The sequence below is a fragment of the Gossypium raimondii genome, chromosome 9, assembly GCF_025698545.1.
Source record: "Gossypium raimondii isolate GPD5lz chromosome 9, ASM2569854v1, whole genome shotgun sequence".
Lineage (NCBI taxonomy): Eukaryota > Viridiplantae > Streptophyta > Magnoliopsida > Malvales > Malvaceae > Gossypium > Gossypium raimondii.
In genome coordinates, this window is record NC_068573.1 from 32325112 (window position 1) to 32341092 (window position 15981).

At 31.1% G+C, this 15981-nt stretch overlaps 1 protein-coding gene across 3 annotated transcripts; it reads left to right on the forward strand.

The window, feature by feature from the left end:
• Positions 1-592: 592 nt before the first annotated feature.
• Positions 593-8873, forward strand: LOC105799050 (serine/threonine protein phosphatase 2A 55 kDa regulatory subunit B beta isoform). 3 transcript variants are annotated; one of them, XR_008188839.1, is made up of 15 exons: positions 593-901; positions 2715-2818; positions 2911-3009; positions 3132-3251; positions 3574-3783; positions 4312-4403; positions 5789-5907; positions 6109-6232; positions 6378-6501; positions 7092-7160; positions 7253-7344; positions 7437-7514; positions 7599-7666; positions 7777-8302; positions 8516-8873. XR_008188839.1 is itself a non-coding variant. In XM_012629379.2 (14 exons), exons 1-14 carry the CDS (start codon positions 790-792, stop codon positions 7908-7910), a joined length of 1545 nt encoding a protein of 514 aa, XP_012484833.1. In that variant the 5' UTR covers positions 593-789; the 3' UTR covers positions 7911-8331. The 3 variants fall into 3 exon arrangements, 2 of the variants coding, with proteins under 2 accessions (XP_012484833.1, XP_012484834.1); XM_012629379.2 differs by lacking the exon at positions 8516-8873 and having other exon boundaries at positions 7777-8331; XM_012629380.2 differs by lacking the exon at positions 8516-8873 and having other exon boundaries at positions 595-901; positions 7780-8331.
• Positions 8874-15981: the final 7108 nt, after the last annotated feature.

Consider the following 15981-nt stretch of genomic DNA (forward strand, 5'->3'; position numbering starts at 1 on the left):
AATCTCATCATGTGCAAGTATATTTCTAAATTTTATATGAACAGACAAAATTATCTTCAAAACAATCTTTATTGTTTATTAAAATGAATGACCTTTAATAAATTTATTACTTGAATTGGTGATCCGGTTAAAGTTTGACACCAACTCAATAAAATATTTAAATATAATAATAAATATATAGATAGATATTATGCATTCTTCTACTCTAATTTAATTAATTTTAATCTTTATATTTTTAAAGTAGTCAATTTTAGTCTATAAACTTTTAAATTTGAAACAAAAATTTAAATTTATATAAGTTGTGTCCAAATTGATGTCTTTAGTTATTGTTATTTTCGAATTTAAAAATTCGACCTTGATTTAAATAATATTAATTACTTCATTAACTAAATTAACCCGTGTGAGTGTTACTCGTTTTATTGCTAATTTAATTTTCATAAATTATTAATAATATTATCAACATAATATTACATATATAATAATTATAGTAATCTAATTTAAAATTAAATGTGGATATTTATTTAAATAAATCACAATTAAAATTTTATGATTAAATTTTCTCCGGTCTTCTTGTTTTTCTTTGGGCCATTTATTAATGGTTGAATTCTAGAATTTCTTCTTTCTGTTTTTTTTTTAAAGCTTTTTTGGAAAAAAGAAGGAAAAGGAAAAATGGAAAAAGAACCGACTGAAGATGCGATCTTTGATTTGATCCTGGGAGTGTGGAGAAATCTAGGCCGTTAGCCTTTCCAATTTTTTATTAATTATCAGACAGTAAATACAGAAAGAGAAATGAAAGGAGGCGATGAGGAGGTCGCAGCTCCGGCTGGCCCGCCACAGCCGTTGGATTGGAAATTTTCTCAGGTATTTGGTGAGCGAACCGCTGGAGAAGAAATTCAAGAAGGTAATTTTCATTCGTTTTTGGATCCAATTTGTACTTTGTTGGTTCAATTGGAATTAGGATTAGCTTTGGTGTTTTGGATCGATTTTCGATCATGGCTTATTGAGTAATTTTTGTTTTGGTAAATGGGTATGAGAAATAATTGTGAACTTTTTGGGATTTGGTTTTGATTCGGGAAAGATGGAGCTTTTGTCCAAATAATGCTTTAAATAGTGTTTTTGTTAGCCAAAAAAAGGTTGTATGGAAGTGAACTTGGTTAAGTTACTCATGATGCATGCACAAAAAAATGTTCTTTTCTGTATTAAATTGATGTTTGGATCTTAATAACAAAAAATTTGTGGTTATGGGGATTTTTAGTGCATGGAAAGTAACTAATAGTATTGAGAGTTGTGTTGAAAATAGGATCTGAGTATTATCACTCTTAGGATTGAGATAGACTATGTTTTTAGAGATTTTGTTACTTTGAGTCTTAACCCATGGAAAGATGACAACATTGTTGTGTCATGGGTTTTACTATTTGTATGTTTTTGACTAAAGAAAGCTACATTCTACCGATTCCTGGATATATTTTGCAATCGTTTACTTGTACAAATGGGTTATATCATATGTGCCAAGCAAATGGGATTGGCAGAAAGTTGGTTAGCTTATGAGTTGAGTGATATAAGAGTTTGTGATGCTTCTATGAAACATAGAGTTCGGTGATTTGCTGATACATATTTGACCTTTTCGATATTCAGTTTAATTTAATATGGTCCATTTCAGTAATTCAATGGTGAAACTTTGCTTGAGTTGAGTTTAGGTGGGTAAACGTCAAGGTAAGTAATTATTTTGGAACCGATGAACCGAGACATTTTGTCATGATGAACAAGTGACAGAACTACTTTGGTGATGCTTGGTTTGGTGCCATTGTAGGAACTAGCTCGTATATGATAAGAATGGAATATTGGAAACTGCAGATGATAGTCGGGTGCTTACATTGATAACATCCCAAGGAGCTAATGACTAAGAAAAGTAATGAGTTTGTGAAGGACTGCAATAGATGTATGAAGAACAAGATCTGAGAAAGTTGCCTAAGGACTAAGATGGTGCATTTATACATGATAAAAAAGACCAATAATGTCCAAAGATGTAAGGATTTGAGGAGAATGTGTTTAGAAGACATGGCAAGTGAATTCTTATTGATACTAAAGGAGACAATTCCTTATTTGCTGGAGGAAGTAGCCATGATAGACGGTTTTGGTTTTGTCTATTAAACTACTAAATTAAGGTTAGAAGTCCTTTCTAGTTAATTCTTGAAAAGCAACCCAGAAAAGCATGGCTGTGATTAGATGGCTTAAATTGGGGATTTTTACAGAGAGTAGGTGGATAATTTGGCTGCAATGGATGTCTTTTGCTTCTGGAAAAGCTAGGTTGGTCAGATCTTGCAGCTTATATGCATATTTCTACTTAGGATTTGTTTTTGAAGCAATTTGCTAATGTGTGGCAATAAGTTCAGGTTGGATTCGGTGAGAAATGGATTGCTTTCAGAAACATTCTCGTTAACTAGGATGGAATCGCTAATTATTTTCTGTCTACAATAACTCATAGTTAGCTTAAGATTGCAGAAGTCTATTCTGAGTTATGGAAGACCAAGGAGTCTCTGGCAAGGATATTTCTTAGAAAGGATAGTGTAGAAAATAAAGGTTATCAAGATTTGGGCTTCTTCACATTTGTTGCAGCTTCTATAAAGAAAGTTATATAAACTTGACAAAATCTTACCATTACTCTTACTGGCAATGCATTTGTATTTTCTTAAGAATTTTGTTTCCTCCTGCAGTTGATATTATTTCCGCAATTGAATTCGATAAAACTGGGGATCATCTTGCAACTGGTGACCGTGGGGGCCGTGTGGTTCTTTTTGAGAGGACAGATGCAAAGGATGTGAGTTCTGCTTCCTCCTCTGATGTTAATATATTACTTAGTTATTTTCTTCTATTATGGCTTTATAGTAACTTCTTGTACTACAATTTCAGCGTGGTCTATCAAGAAGGGATCTAGAAAGAACGGATTATCCAATTAGTCGGCACCCTGAGTTCCGTTACAAGACAGAGTTCCAGAGCCATGAGCCTGAGGTGCTCTCTCATCGACTTTTGGAGCACTGATACTACTTGCATATGCACATATGAACAGACACACTTATTTTTCCCCAGGCTCAAACTATTTTGCTCTATCTTTGGTTTTCTTTTCTTTTCAGTTTGACTACCTCAAAAGCTTGGAAATAGAGGAAAAAATCAACAAAATCAGATGGTGCCAAACAGCCAACAGTGCACTGTTTCTCCTCTCCGCCAATGATAAAACCATCAAATTTTGGAAGGTAGGGAAGAAATCCGTGCTGTAACTCTGTCTTAACTATAAGTCCTTCAGTTTGCTTGTAGTTTTGTCTATGCAATCACATTATTTGCAATACATATTGGTGGTATGTTAGCATGTTCATGCCTTTATAATTTTGTCTGTAAAATACTTCCTATGACATTGTTTGACAAGTGTAAAACAAACTGGGTATTTTTTCTCATTTTAGTTTGTTTATTCTTCCAACTGTTGGTGTTAAGCATATTTAATGGCTGATATTATGATTTGTGGGTAGCTTTGTCTTTGCTATTATGGCCACTTATTTGTCTGCTATGTGAGGGTAACAGGTACAAGAAAAGAAGATCAAGAAAATTTCTAAAATTATTGCTGACCCTTCGAAAGCTGTTGGAAATGGAAATGTTGCTAGTTCAAGTAATTCAAATAGCCCAAAATCTTTTCTTGCAAATGGAGTCTCCCCCGACAGATCCTGCAACCATTTGGGCAATGACATCTCTTTCCCACCAGGAGGCCTTCCATCGCTATGTTTACCTGTGGTGGTTGTACTCAACACAATTATTTTATTTACTTGCTGTGATTAAGTTTTAAATTTAAATACAATTTTTATCTAAACGAGTTTTAGTATGGCCAAGGCTTGTGAGGATGTTAAAACCTTACTTAAAGCTTAAAAGAAGTGCTACCTAAGGTGATGAACTTCTTTTTAAGATGACATGTCTATAAGATGTGCTTTCTAATGCCTAACTGAATCAGGGGCGAAGCCCAGGATTCTTCAATGAGATAGAGTATTTGGCATTTTATATTATCCTTCTGCACCATCTCATTCAAAGATGCACTTCTAGGCATTATGCAGCATATACTGTTAGATTTGTAATTTCTATCCTGCTACACATTATCATCTAAGAATCTGCCACTTCCATCTCTGCATCTTATTGGATAACTGGGGCCATGGGAGCCATACATGGCTCTAGTCCTTGGAAGACAATAGGTTGTTGTTTCTTTTTCTTTTCTTGGTGAACAACCATGAATCTTTTTATTGTCTTACCTTTAAGTTTTATTGTATCTTCTAGGTAACAAGTCAGGAGACCAACCTAGTGGCGAGATGTCGAAGAGTATATGGCCATGCTCATGATTATCATATCAACTCTATTTCAAATAACAGGTAGGTATTCTCTTATATTTTTATTACATTTCTTTATGCTGTGACTTACTATATGTGGACTTGCTTGAAAACCTTTGAAGAGGAAGTATGATTTTTCCTTGGATATTTTATGAGTAGAAACCTTTTATCTTACTTTTTTTTCTTCTCTGATGAAGAAATCTATCATCATCTGAGACACTTGAATGCCCTTATTAAGATTTTCAGTCTGATAATTTCTTACCTTCAATGGCCTCTATTTGTTGATTTTTGTTTCTTGTCCTTTGCAATATCATTCTGAGGCATCTCTGCAGAAAGTGATGTCATTTAGGATGTCCTTGGTAAGTGGAAAAGTGGAAAGATGGAAGAGGATAATAGAAAGGAGAAAAGAAAATAGTAAAGATAATCATTTTCTATCCTAATGTATAAAAACAAATTATACCAAATTGGAATGATAAGAGGAGAGAAAATGAGAGAGATGTAAGTTAAATTTCAGATTTATGTATTTTTTAAAAAATTCATTTTCTTTTCTCTCATTTTTCCACTCTTCCGAGTAATGAATGGAAAGAAAATTACTTTTTCTTTTAAATTTTCCATTTTTTGTACCAAGCATGCCGATGGAAAGAAAAAATATATTTTGTTTCTACTTTTCTACTCTTTCCATCTTTTGATGCAAATCCTTAGTTTTAGGTTCTAGTATGGAGTAGAAAGTTAAAACTGCGTGGATTAGGTTTCTAGTTTTTTTTTTTTTTTTTCCTTTTTTTCGCCGTTCAAACTTCATGTGTGGTCAAGCCGTTATATAATGATAAAGTATGATTGAGTTTATAATGTCGTAATTACATGGTGGATTTTAATTTCTAAGCAACAAGTTCTGTGGCTGAACTTTCTGTTTTGTCATGGCCAAGCAAGAAGTTTTAATTGTGAAATGGTCTCTGAGGATACTGTCCATGCATTAAAAATGAACAGCTGATTAATAATCTTTACAACTCCGGAGAACTTCTAAACTGTAAGGTTTAAATGCTATGAGTGGAGTTTTCTTTAGGAATTATTTGTCTTTTGAAGCCTCTGATCTATTGCATTCTCATTTTGCATAAAAAAATATGATGATCTATCCTCAACTGAATATGCTTTATGCCATTCAACCCTTGAAGTAAGTTTTTAGCTCATACCAAATATTTGCATCATATTTTATCACCGAATTATCTAGTCCTTGTCTTGATGTTGGATTGTCTGCACACCATGTTTCTATGCAATTGTTATTCATGTAATTTTTTGCTTTGAAATCCATAATATTTAAGCTTCTTGCATTCAGGCTTGTTTGCAGTTTATATTTTATGGGATTATATTAGTTTTTATTTACCTTCATTCCAAGATTTACTGGGTCTCTTTCTCTCTCTTATTTTACCTAGTGATGGCGAAACTTTTATATCAGCTGATGATTTGCGTATAAATCTTTGGAACCTGGAAATTAGCAATCAAAGTTTCAATATTGTTGATTTAAAGCCTGCAAACATGGAGGATCTAACTGGTAATCTTCTTAGCATACCAGTTAAAGTAGTTCCACCTTCTCTGCTGCTTAATAAATTCTATGAAGTATCTCCTTTTTAAGCCACTTTTAAGATCTTTACAATAAATTTGTTTGGAGGTAGTTCTTAAGTTCCCAAGTTCCGTTTAGCCATAGTTTTTGTTTTCGTTTTCATTTGAACTATTGTTATGCCTATCTTTTCAGAGGTTATAACATCAGCAGAGTTTCACCCTGCCCACTGTAATATGTTGGCATATAGTAGCTCAAAGGGCTCGATTCGCCTCATTGATTTGCGGCAATCAGCTTTGTGTGATTCTCATGCCAAATTGTAAGTGTTTTACCATTTTTGTACCTTTGTCTACAATTTACCAACTTATTCTCCCAAAAGACTTTCCTATAGATCCTGACAGCTGATGGTATATTGGCTGTTTGCTTTCAATATCCTTTCTGAATAACCTATACTATGCCAACAGGTTTGAAGAACCGGAGGCACCTGGTTCTAGATCGTTTTTTACAGAGATAATCGCCTCAATCTCAGATATTAAATTTGCCAAGGATGGAAGATATATACTCAGCCGTGATTACATGACTCTTAAGGTTTTAGCTTTGTTTCTTTTCCTTTTTATTTTTTTTTAAAATTGTTTTCAGTATTGATCCATATATGATTATTCCTTTTCAATGCATGATTATTACATTATCACGTGATTCTTCTTAAGCATACTGCACTGAGCCGACGACTTTATGTGCCATTTAATCCCGGTTTTCGTTATCTGTCCACTTATTCTGTAAGACATTGAAAAGGATTTGTTTGCCATTGGTATGCTGTAACATGCAGGAAGCATGAAGCTCAAATTTTGCTGCAAATATATTTTCAATAAAGACTTTAGTTTGTAAACATGTAGCACACTGATTGAAATGGAAAGAGCAATTTGGTTCATCGGCATTTTAGTTAGGACTTGGATAATCAAAGGATGTTGTTTATCTCGTAGAGAGCTTATCATGAAAATATTTTCTTCTATTCAGTATTTGAGCATTCAACAATTTTGAAGTAAATGCTTTTTTGATTGCCTTCCCTATTCTCTACTTGATGTCCGTTGTGCTCTTAATTCATTTGACATTAGCATAATTGTTTAATAGGGATCTTAGAACTTATCATCTGACTTGATAACGTATCACTTGGTTGTCAGTTATGGGACATAAACATGGATTCGGGTCCAGTTGCAACATTCCAGGTTCACGAATATTTAAGACCCAAGGTATGATTTCTACCTTCTGATAGAGATTATATTAATCATATTCGTGTTGTGCTGTGTCAGAGCTGATTATGGCTTTCTTTTAATTGTTTCAGTTGTGTGATTTGTATGAAAACGATTCAATCTTTGACAAATTTGAGTGTTGCCTAAGTGGTGATGGATTGCGAGTTGCAACAGGTTCCTACAGGTTTGTTTTTTGAGATTAGGTCTGTTAATCTTTTGCTATTGTTGATGTTATCGTCTTCCACTTATCATAATATATATTTCCCATGATCTCAGCAATCTGTTCCGTGTATTTGGTTGTGCCCCTGGAAGCACTGAGACAACAACTTTGGAAGCCAGCAAAAATCCAATGAGGTAAACTATTCACTCAATCATCGTAAAATCTTGGGTGATTCTGTAATGATGTAAGTAGTTATAAACATCCTAACATCTTTTCAGGACACAAGTTCAGTCACCCTCAAGGCCTTCCAGATCCCTAAACAGCATAACACGTGTTGTACGACGAGGTAGAGATCAAGTGTTTATTTGTTCCTTTTTAACTACCACTAACTTTTGATTATTTTTGTGCTGGACTCCTCTCAAATGCTTGTGTTTTTGGAAAATCTGCCATAAATAGCAGAAACCCTCGGAGTTGATGCAAATGGAAACTCTCTTGATTTCACGACAAAGTTGCTGCACTTAGCGTGGCACCCCACCGAAAACTTGATAGCTTGTGTTGCTGCTAACAGCTTGTACATGTACTATGCATAAAAGATGGTCCAAGAAGCAATGTATTTCCTTGGTTAACTTTTATTTGGGAGCTGGTAGCAAAACCTTGTTTCACTTTCCTGGTGACCATCGCGTTAAATGCTACATCGACTCTTAACACTTTTGGTAGCCCTAAAATCCATAGCACATCCTAGTATCGAGGTCAAGAAATATCTTAGCAGGGAAGAAACATATCTTTGTTCTCGGGTAGGCAGCTCAATTCTCTTTTCCCCTTTCCCCCCTCATCTCAGAAACCCGAAAATTTTCTTTTCCCTCCCGTAATCTTCTTTCAAAGTAGAAGGTGGAGTTATGTTTCTAAGACGTGTTGGGTTGAAGTTAGCAGAAAATATGATTGTAGCAAAAGGATTTCAAAATATTTGGCACAAGGTTCAAAGGTAACTGTAAATTAATTTTTTTTTTCTTACCTTTTTGGGCTCAAAATCATGGTGGGAAGTAGCTGTTGGAACTTGCATCATTTATTTTTTTGTTTGATTCTTTTGTCATGTCTGGAAGTCGGGAAAAATCCCGAAATTACACATGCAATACGAGTTTTGATTTGATCCAATTGTAGAAAAAAAGAACTAATGCTTCTCTTTTCTGATTTCTAGGCTTTCAGATTAACAAAAACCTGTTGAACTAATTATCAAACGACGAATATCCAGACACCTATTGAACTAATTATCGTATCTGACCAATTGTTGCATTCATTTTAATTTATTACACCTGGAGTCCAAGTTGACAGAGTCGTCTCCGATAACAATGGAGATTGGTGAGTGGGAGAGATGGAGCTTCATCAAATCTGGGGCGTCAATCAAACGCATCTGAAACCGTAGTATTTCATAGGTGACTAGTGTCATGGGTTCCTAAGTCCGTGACACTAGAAGGTAGAAAAAGCTTCTGTGCAATAAATTTTGTTAAAATCTTCTAGTCCTTTTATTTTGAATATAATTTATTTATTTTTTCAAATTTTAAAATTTAAATCTATCACTTTTAAAATGATAAAGAATTGTAGACAGCTTTCTGTCAAAATTGTGGAAAGGAATTGAATAAAAGATTAAGTGGAAATATTTTTTTACTTAAATAAAAGATTTAATGCTTCATTCTTAATAAGGAAAAGAAAATATAGAATTCGATCCGAAGGTTCACTTGAAATCCGGACCTTGAGTAAGATTTTTTTGCCCCAGTCCGGCCCAGCTCAAATATATTCTATTATAAAAAAATGTTATATTAATTATATATATTTATATTTATATTAAATCACTAACTCAATAACAATTAAACGCGTTATCCAAAATCTAAAAAAAACTTTTTCAACTTACTCAACCTAAAATATAAAATTTTAAAAATTATATTTAATACAATAAAATATTTATTATATTTATGGTAGTATTTTTAATATAGTGTATTATATTTTTTTTAAAAATATTTTTAAATAAAAACTAATCTTAAAAAATCAAATATGGGCAGGACTGGCCCAGATTTACCTTTCTTAAATTGGGTTGAATTTGGACAAGAAAAAGTAACCTATTTTTCAAACCAGATTTGACTTGAAAAATTGGTCTAAATACCTTTCATGGACCCAGCCCGACCCAACCCGACCAATGAGCACCCATAGATGGGAGGGGTGAAAGGGGCATAATTGTCCTTACTTTATACAGTGACACTGATATTTCAGTAGTACAAAGTTTTAAAAATACGGGGAAAAAAAATATATATATATTTGATTTAAAATTTTCGGCATCTCCAAGCTGTTGGGCGACACCATTTTAAAATTGTTTTTTTTACTAATGCAATCATTTTGTAATTATGTTGGTGCTTTGTCAAATGGTGTCACCTTAGATTACTGTAGAAAATGACTCATTCTCGTAATTAATCTACTTTCCACCTCATTTTCCTAATTATTTTTTTCGTATTATTGATGTAAAAAACTTCATTAGGTTGATTATTTGTTAATGTCAAATTATGAAGTAAAATTTGAAGATTAAAATATACTTTAATCCTACTTTTATTTTTAGACACTTGGACTCTCTACTTTTTGGATTTTAAATTTAGATCCAACTATTAAATTTTATGATATGTCATTTTGAAGTTTAAAAAAATTACTTGGTAGTCATATAAAATAACATTGAAAATGTTTATGTGGATTTTTTTCTCTTAAAACATCAATTTAAACTCATCATGATAAAAAAATTTTGTTGGAATAGTGTTCCTAAGAAAAATTGACGTAAGCATTTTAATTGAAATAGTAATACTATTAAATATTTAGACTAACTAATGATATTATAAAAGTAGGAGGATTAAATTATGTCAAAATTAATGTTATAAATTAACTAACGACATTATCCCATTTTTAGCATGGTATAAGAACTAAAACTGAAGTTTGATCATTGTTTTATAATGTCAAAAAAAAAAGAAGAAGAAAGAAGCAAGGCAAAACTAAAATAAATAGAAAGCCACATATCCGTTTCTAATACCTTTAATGCATTCAAATTATATATAATCACATACTATTTTAATCGAAAAATTAACAATATTAACTATTTGGACTAATTAATAACATTATAAAAATACATGGACCAAATTACATTAGAAATTAAAGTGTAATGGTTAAATCTTAAATATAGGCATGATAGAGGGACCAAAATTGGAATTTAACCAGTTTTCAAAAATGCAAAAGGAAGAAGGAAAGCACCATGGTGGTACACGTGTTGAAAAAAGAAGGCATTTAGTATTCTTCGTGCATTTGAAATTTAGTCTTCATACTTTTATTTTTAGGAATATAGTCCTTATATTTTTTAATTTTAAAATTCAGATCCAATTGTTAACATTATTAGTTTTTTGTTAAATTCGTTGTTGTGACATTTTAAAATTTAAAAAAACCCCACTTAGTTACCATAAAACAAAAAAATTATAATGAACTTGAATTTAACAAATGATTTTAAACATGTTTACAACTCCTAAAAGTTACATCAGCTTTTAATCAAAATAAAATATTTTGACTAATCAATAACATTGTAAAGGTTAAAGTATCAAATCATATAAAAAAATTGAAGTATAAAGATTATATTTTAACTTCGAGTGCAACACATGGACCAAATTTGAAATTCAACCATTGTTGTGTTGAGAGTGTTTTCAAATTGGGTTGGTCAATTTATGATAATTAATGGGTACTTTTTTGAAGAAAAATATAAGCTACAAATACAACTGGACGTCTTGAAAAGTAAAAAGATTAAATTCTTTAGAGTAAATGTATATGAACTAAATTTTGAATTTGTAAAAAATACAAAAACTTATTTAACCTAAATTGTTTTATTTAAAATTAAATTTTAAATAAAAATTACTAATAAGATTCGAACTCAAATCTGATTTGAGTTTTAGTATTAGAATTAAATTATTTGTTGAATATTCAGGTATATTAAATATTTGCATTCCATAAGTACTTTTGATGCAATTACAAAAATATGGTGGGTTTGTATATTCCCTTATTTACCAAAGTTATAAATGTTAATATCTGTATCCACTCTAAAATTCCTTGTAGATAGTAATTAAAATATTAAGTTTCAAATCTTATTCTAAATTTGTAATCTTTGAATATGCAAAAGCAAGTTGGATATCTGCATTATACAGTACCATCCCTACTTTGGATTTATATTTATTTTTTTGTTTGTTTATAATAGTAAATAAAATAAATGGTTGGTATCGGGTTTTTAGTTTTCAATTTGCTACTTTAGTTTAGTTTTAATGTTTAATTTGGTACCTAAATCAAATGGATCATGTGGCCTAATAAATATTTGACATTGTTACAAGTGACTTTTCTGTCAAAAGTGCTAATAGGATGTTGAAGGAAGGCTCTTGAAATTCAAGAGAGGCAAAATGGAAAATTGTATGGAAATATCCAGGACCTCAAAGAGTCTGGTACTTTATTTGGACTACTTTTAAACACATATTTCTTACAAATGTGGAAAGAGTTAAGCAGGGAATTGGGGTTGACTCTTCATGTCCTATTTGTAGTCATGGCTCGAAAGATGCCTTACATGTTCTTAGAGATTACTCAGCAGCAAAAGATGTTTGGCTAAATGTTATACCAGTACACCAACAAAGGAGTTTCTTGTCGAATAATTTACATGATTGGCTAGTTTCTAATTTGCAAGACCTTTTGAAAATGCATTGGGGAGGAGCTAATTGGATTTGCCTATTTGGACTCCTTGCTTGGCGTATTTGAAAGAATCGTAATTTTTTTTTTATTTTTCAAGGTATAACTTGGAATTCGAATGAGATTATCAAAGCCTCAGATAACTGGGCCAAATAGCATTCTACTGTGTCTAAAGATGTTTCCGATTGATGTCATGAATATACTATTGGGCAACTTATAACATGGAATTGGGTTATCCTAAATACTAATGGTGTTGTTTTGATGGGTTCTGATCTTGCTACTGTTGGGGGTATTGTGCGAGACGAAAATGGGGATTGAATTTTTGGATATAATTGACATTTGGGAAAATACTCAGTTTTCAACGTTGAATTATTGAGCATTTTGGATGTTCTCAATCTTATCCAACGAAGAGGACATGACAGGGTGATAATCCAAGCTAATAGTTTGGAGATAGTTAGAACGATTCAAGATAATGCATCGACTACTTCGAATTTTGCTTTTAAGACATATACTTAGGGAACGCAACCATGTTGTGGATGCTTTAGCCAAATTGGCTTTTAGAAGAAAGGAAGACTTGCATATTCTTTATTTTCCTACTAGGGAGATTCAAGTAATCCTAGAAGCAGATAGAGCTAAAGGTGTTTTATTTCAAAATATACCCATGTAACTAGTTGTTTATCTTGTTCTATTCACCAAAAAAATATTTGACATGCCAGCGGTAGTAAAAAAGTATGGATACTTAATTTGGGGAAAACACAACGCTAAATAACTAAATTGAATATTGAAGTCAAACTTAAGTACTTAATTTAAAAAAACTCAAGTATCAAATTAAAAAAAAAAAAAACCTAAGCACCAAATTGATCATTAAAGCAAAACGCAAGTACTAAAAAGAGACAAAAAAAAATTCAAATACCAAAATAAATATAAAAACTAAATTAAGATACCAAACAATACATTAACCCTAAAATAACTCCTCTTAATTACTCCACATTCAATGGGTGATACCAGTTTTCAATAACAAATCACCGGCAAATATTATTTTGCTAAGTCAAGAGTTTGTTAATATAAGCTACAAGCCTATTACACACAAATTGGCCAAATTCAACGTTATAGAGCAAGAAAAAGAACACAACACAATTAAGAACCACCACTGGCAAAAGAAATCCAATGGTCGTTGGATACCCGACGAGCCATGCCCTACACCGCTTCTTCAAATATTTCCAACCACACTATCAACCAGGAAGCTTCCAGTGTAACAAACAAGTCAATCAAAGAGATAAAACCCCCCATGACCTCTTTGATTCAATAAAACTCCACACAACAGCTGAGAGATCACTCTCCTAACACATCTCCGAGCAGGCTAATAAGACCGGAAATGAAAACACCATTATACCTGATATAGCTAGAAGCAGAAACAAAAGCACAAACAATCTCCACGACCCCATAAAAGGAAACTCACCGACAAGTCTCCTGTCACTAAATTCATAAAGCTAATTCGAGAGAAATCTATAGACAAGTATCCAAATTCCAAACTGGTTTTCCAATTACCAATGGTTTAAGGAAACTGTAAGTTGAAACAAAATAAAATGGCTGTAAGTGCTCTACTTATAGTGCTTATAAGATACTATGAAACCTGTTTAACTAATTATAAAATATGAAAAATTCTTGCACTAATTACGATTACAAATAAGTTAAGTTACTTCAATTGTTCATGTGTCCGGCTTTCGAACATAGATATGATGAAATGATTCACCCTACACTCACATGGCAATCAAGAAACAAACATTTTATTACCTCACACCCTTTCTCTACTTATAATACAAAGTGAAACCCCTTAGATAATAAATCATCCCTAAAAAAAAAAAAAAACCAATATATGAAGATTCATGCCTCCATATAAACTTGGAAGATGTCCAACCCTTGCATTGCTAACTCTTTCCCGTCTCATATCATACTAGACAAACTTGTGTTTGCCGATGTTCAACAAGACTTTGTCACGATTTTTGGAGAAGGCCAAGGTATTAGCAATGGAAAACCCAGCTGCCCAAATATCTACTTAGTCCAAATTCTTTCATTATTCATATACCACCAACACTTCCCAATCACCTAGAGTGGCGATCACACAAAGCCAACCTCCTATGGCATGTACTTTCACATGAAACCCTTCAACACATCAACAACACAATCTTCCTCAGACCCGACATCGAAAGCAACAATTATATTTACCGAACAAGAAAAATATCAATTTTTGGTTTATTTGTTTTGAACGTCTTGGTGCCTACAAAGCTAAATGTTGTATAATAATGCTTTTTGACATCTTGTATGAATTCATAATCTATCAAATAATTTCTCTTAATAAATTCCTTTTTGAATTCGAACTCCAAATATCTAAAGATGATTTTAGCTTTTTAACTATATCCCAATTTTTATATGGCTCCTTATTCCTTAATGCATCACAACACGGCGATTAAAATTTTAATTTAATTTTCTTTTTCCTTTTCTTCCTCCTCTCTCACCCTCTTCACATTTTTTGCTTTTTTTCTTTTCTTTTTCCTCCTCTGTCCCTGTCCCCAATAAACTTCTCTAATAATATAATCAGCAAGTCCACATCTCTTCTCCTGCTATGTAGAATGGGGTCATGTGGTCTATGTTGACAAAATATGAAAAATCAGGATCTTCGAACTCCAGCGATTCTGGCACCACTTCAACATAGCCATATCATGCTGCTATATGGGATATGCTTTTGTATCTCCCTTACTACATTGGCTTGATCTATTCCCATCTCTAGGGTGCGTTTGGTTCGCTGTATTGGGATTAGAGGTGTATTAGATTAGAGGTGTAATAGCAAATCAACTGTTTGGTTGAATGTAATGGAATAGAGGCGTAATAGTAATCTTGTGTTTGGTTGAATGGAATAGAGGTGTAATAGCATAATGGAAAATACTAAAATGACTAGAATACCCTTAGCATAAATTTGTTTTGGTAAATGATTATTATTATTGTTATTTAAATTTTAATAAGATTATTATTATCGGTAATAAATATTTTAATCATAATTAAACATAATTATTATTAAATATATTTTAATTAAAATATATAATTTAATAAAATTCTTATAATTAGCGAAATTTGTTTTGATAAATTATTATTGTTATTGTTATTTAAATTTTAATAAGATTATTAATATCAATAATAAATAATTTAACCATATTTAAACATAATTATTATTAAATATATTTTAATTAAAATATATAATTTAATAAAATTCTTAATAATTAATATTCTTATATAAATTTACTCAAATCATAATATATGATCTTGTAAAATATAAATTAACATAATTATTATTAAATATATTTTAATTAAAATATATAATTTAATAAAATTCTTAATAATTAATATTCTTATATGAATTTACTCAAATCATAATATATGATCTTGTAAAATATAAATTAACATAATTATTATTAAATATATTTTAATTAAAATATATAATTTAATAAAATTCTTAATAATTAATATTCTTATATGAATTTACTCAAATCATAATATATGATACTATAAATGAAAATTTGAAATAATTAATATTAAATATATTTTAATTATAATATATGATTTAAAATAATTTAAAATAATTATAACTAATAAATTATATTTTATGAATTTGTATAATCTAAAATAATAATTATTACATATAATTTAATAATTAATATTAAATTTCATAAAATACTTGATAATAAATTTTCTTATATGAATTTATACAATTTAAAATAATTAATATTAAATATAATTTAATAGTGATATATAATTTCATAAAATTCTCAATAATAAATTGTTCTTATATGAATTTACTAAAATCAATATATACCTTGAGAATTATATTCTGCATAAACATAATTAACTTATATTAAAAAAGTTAAA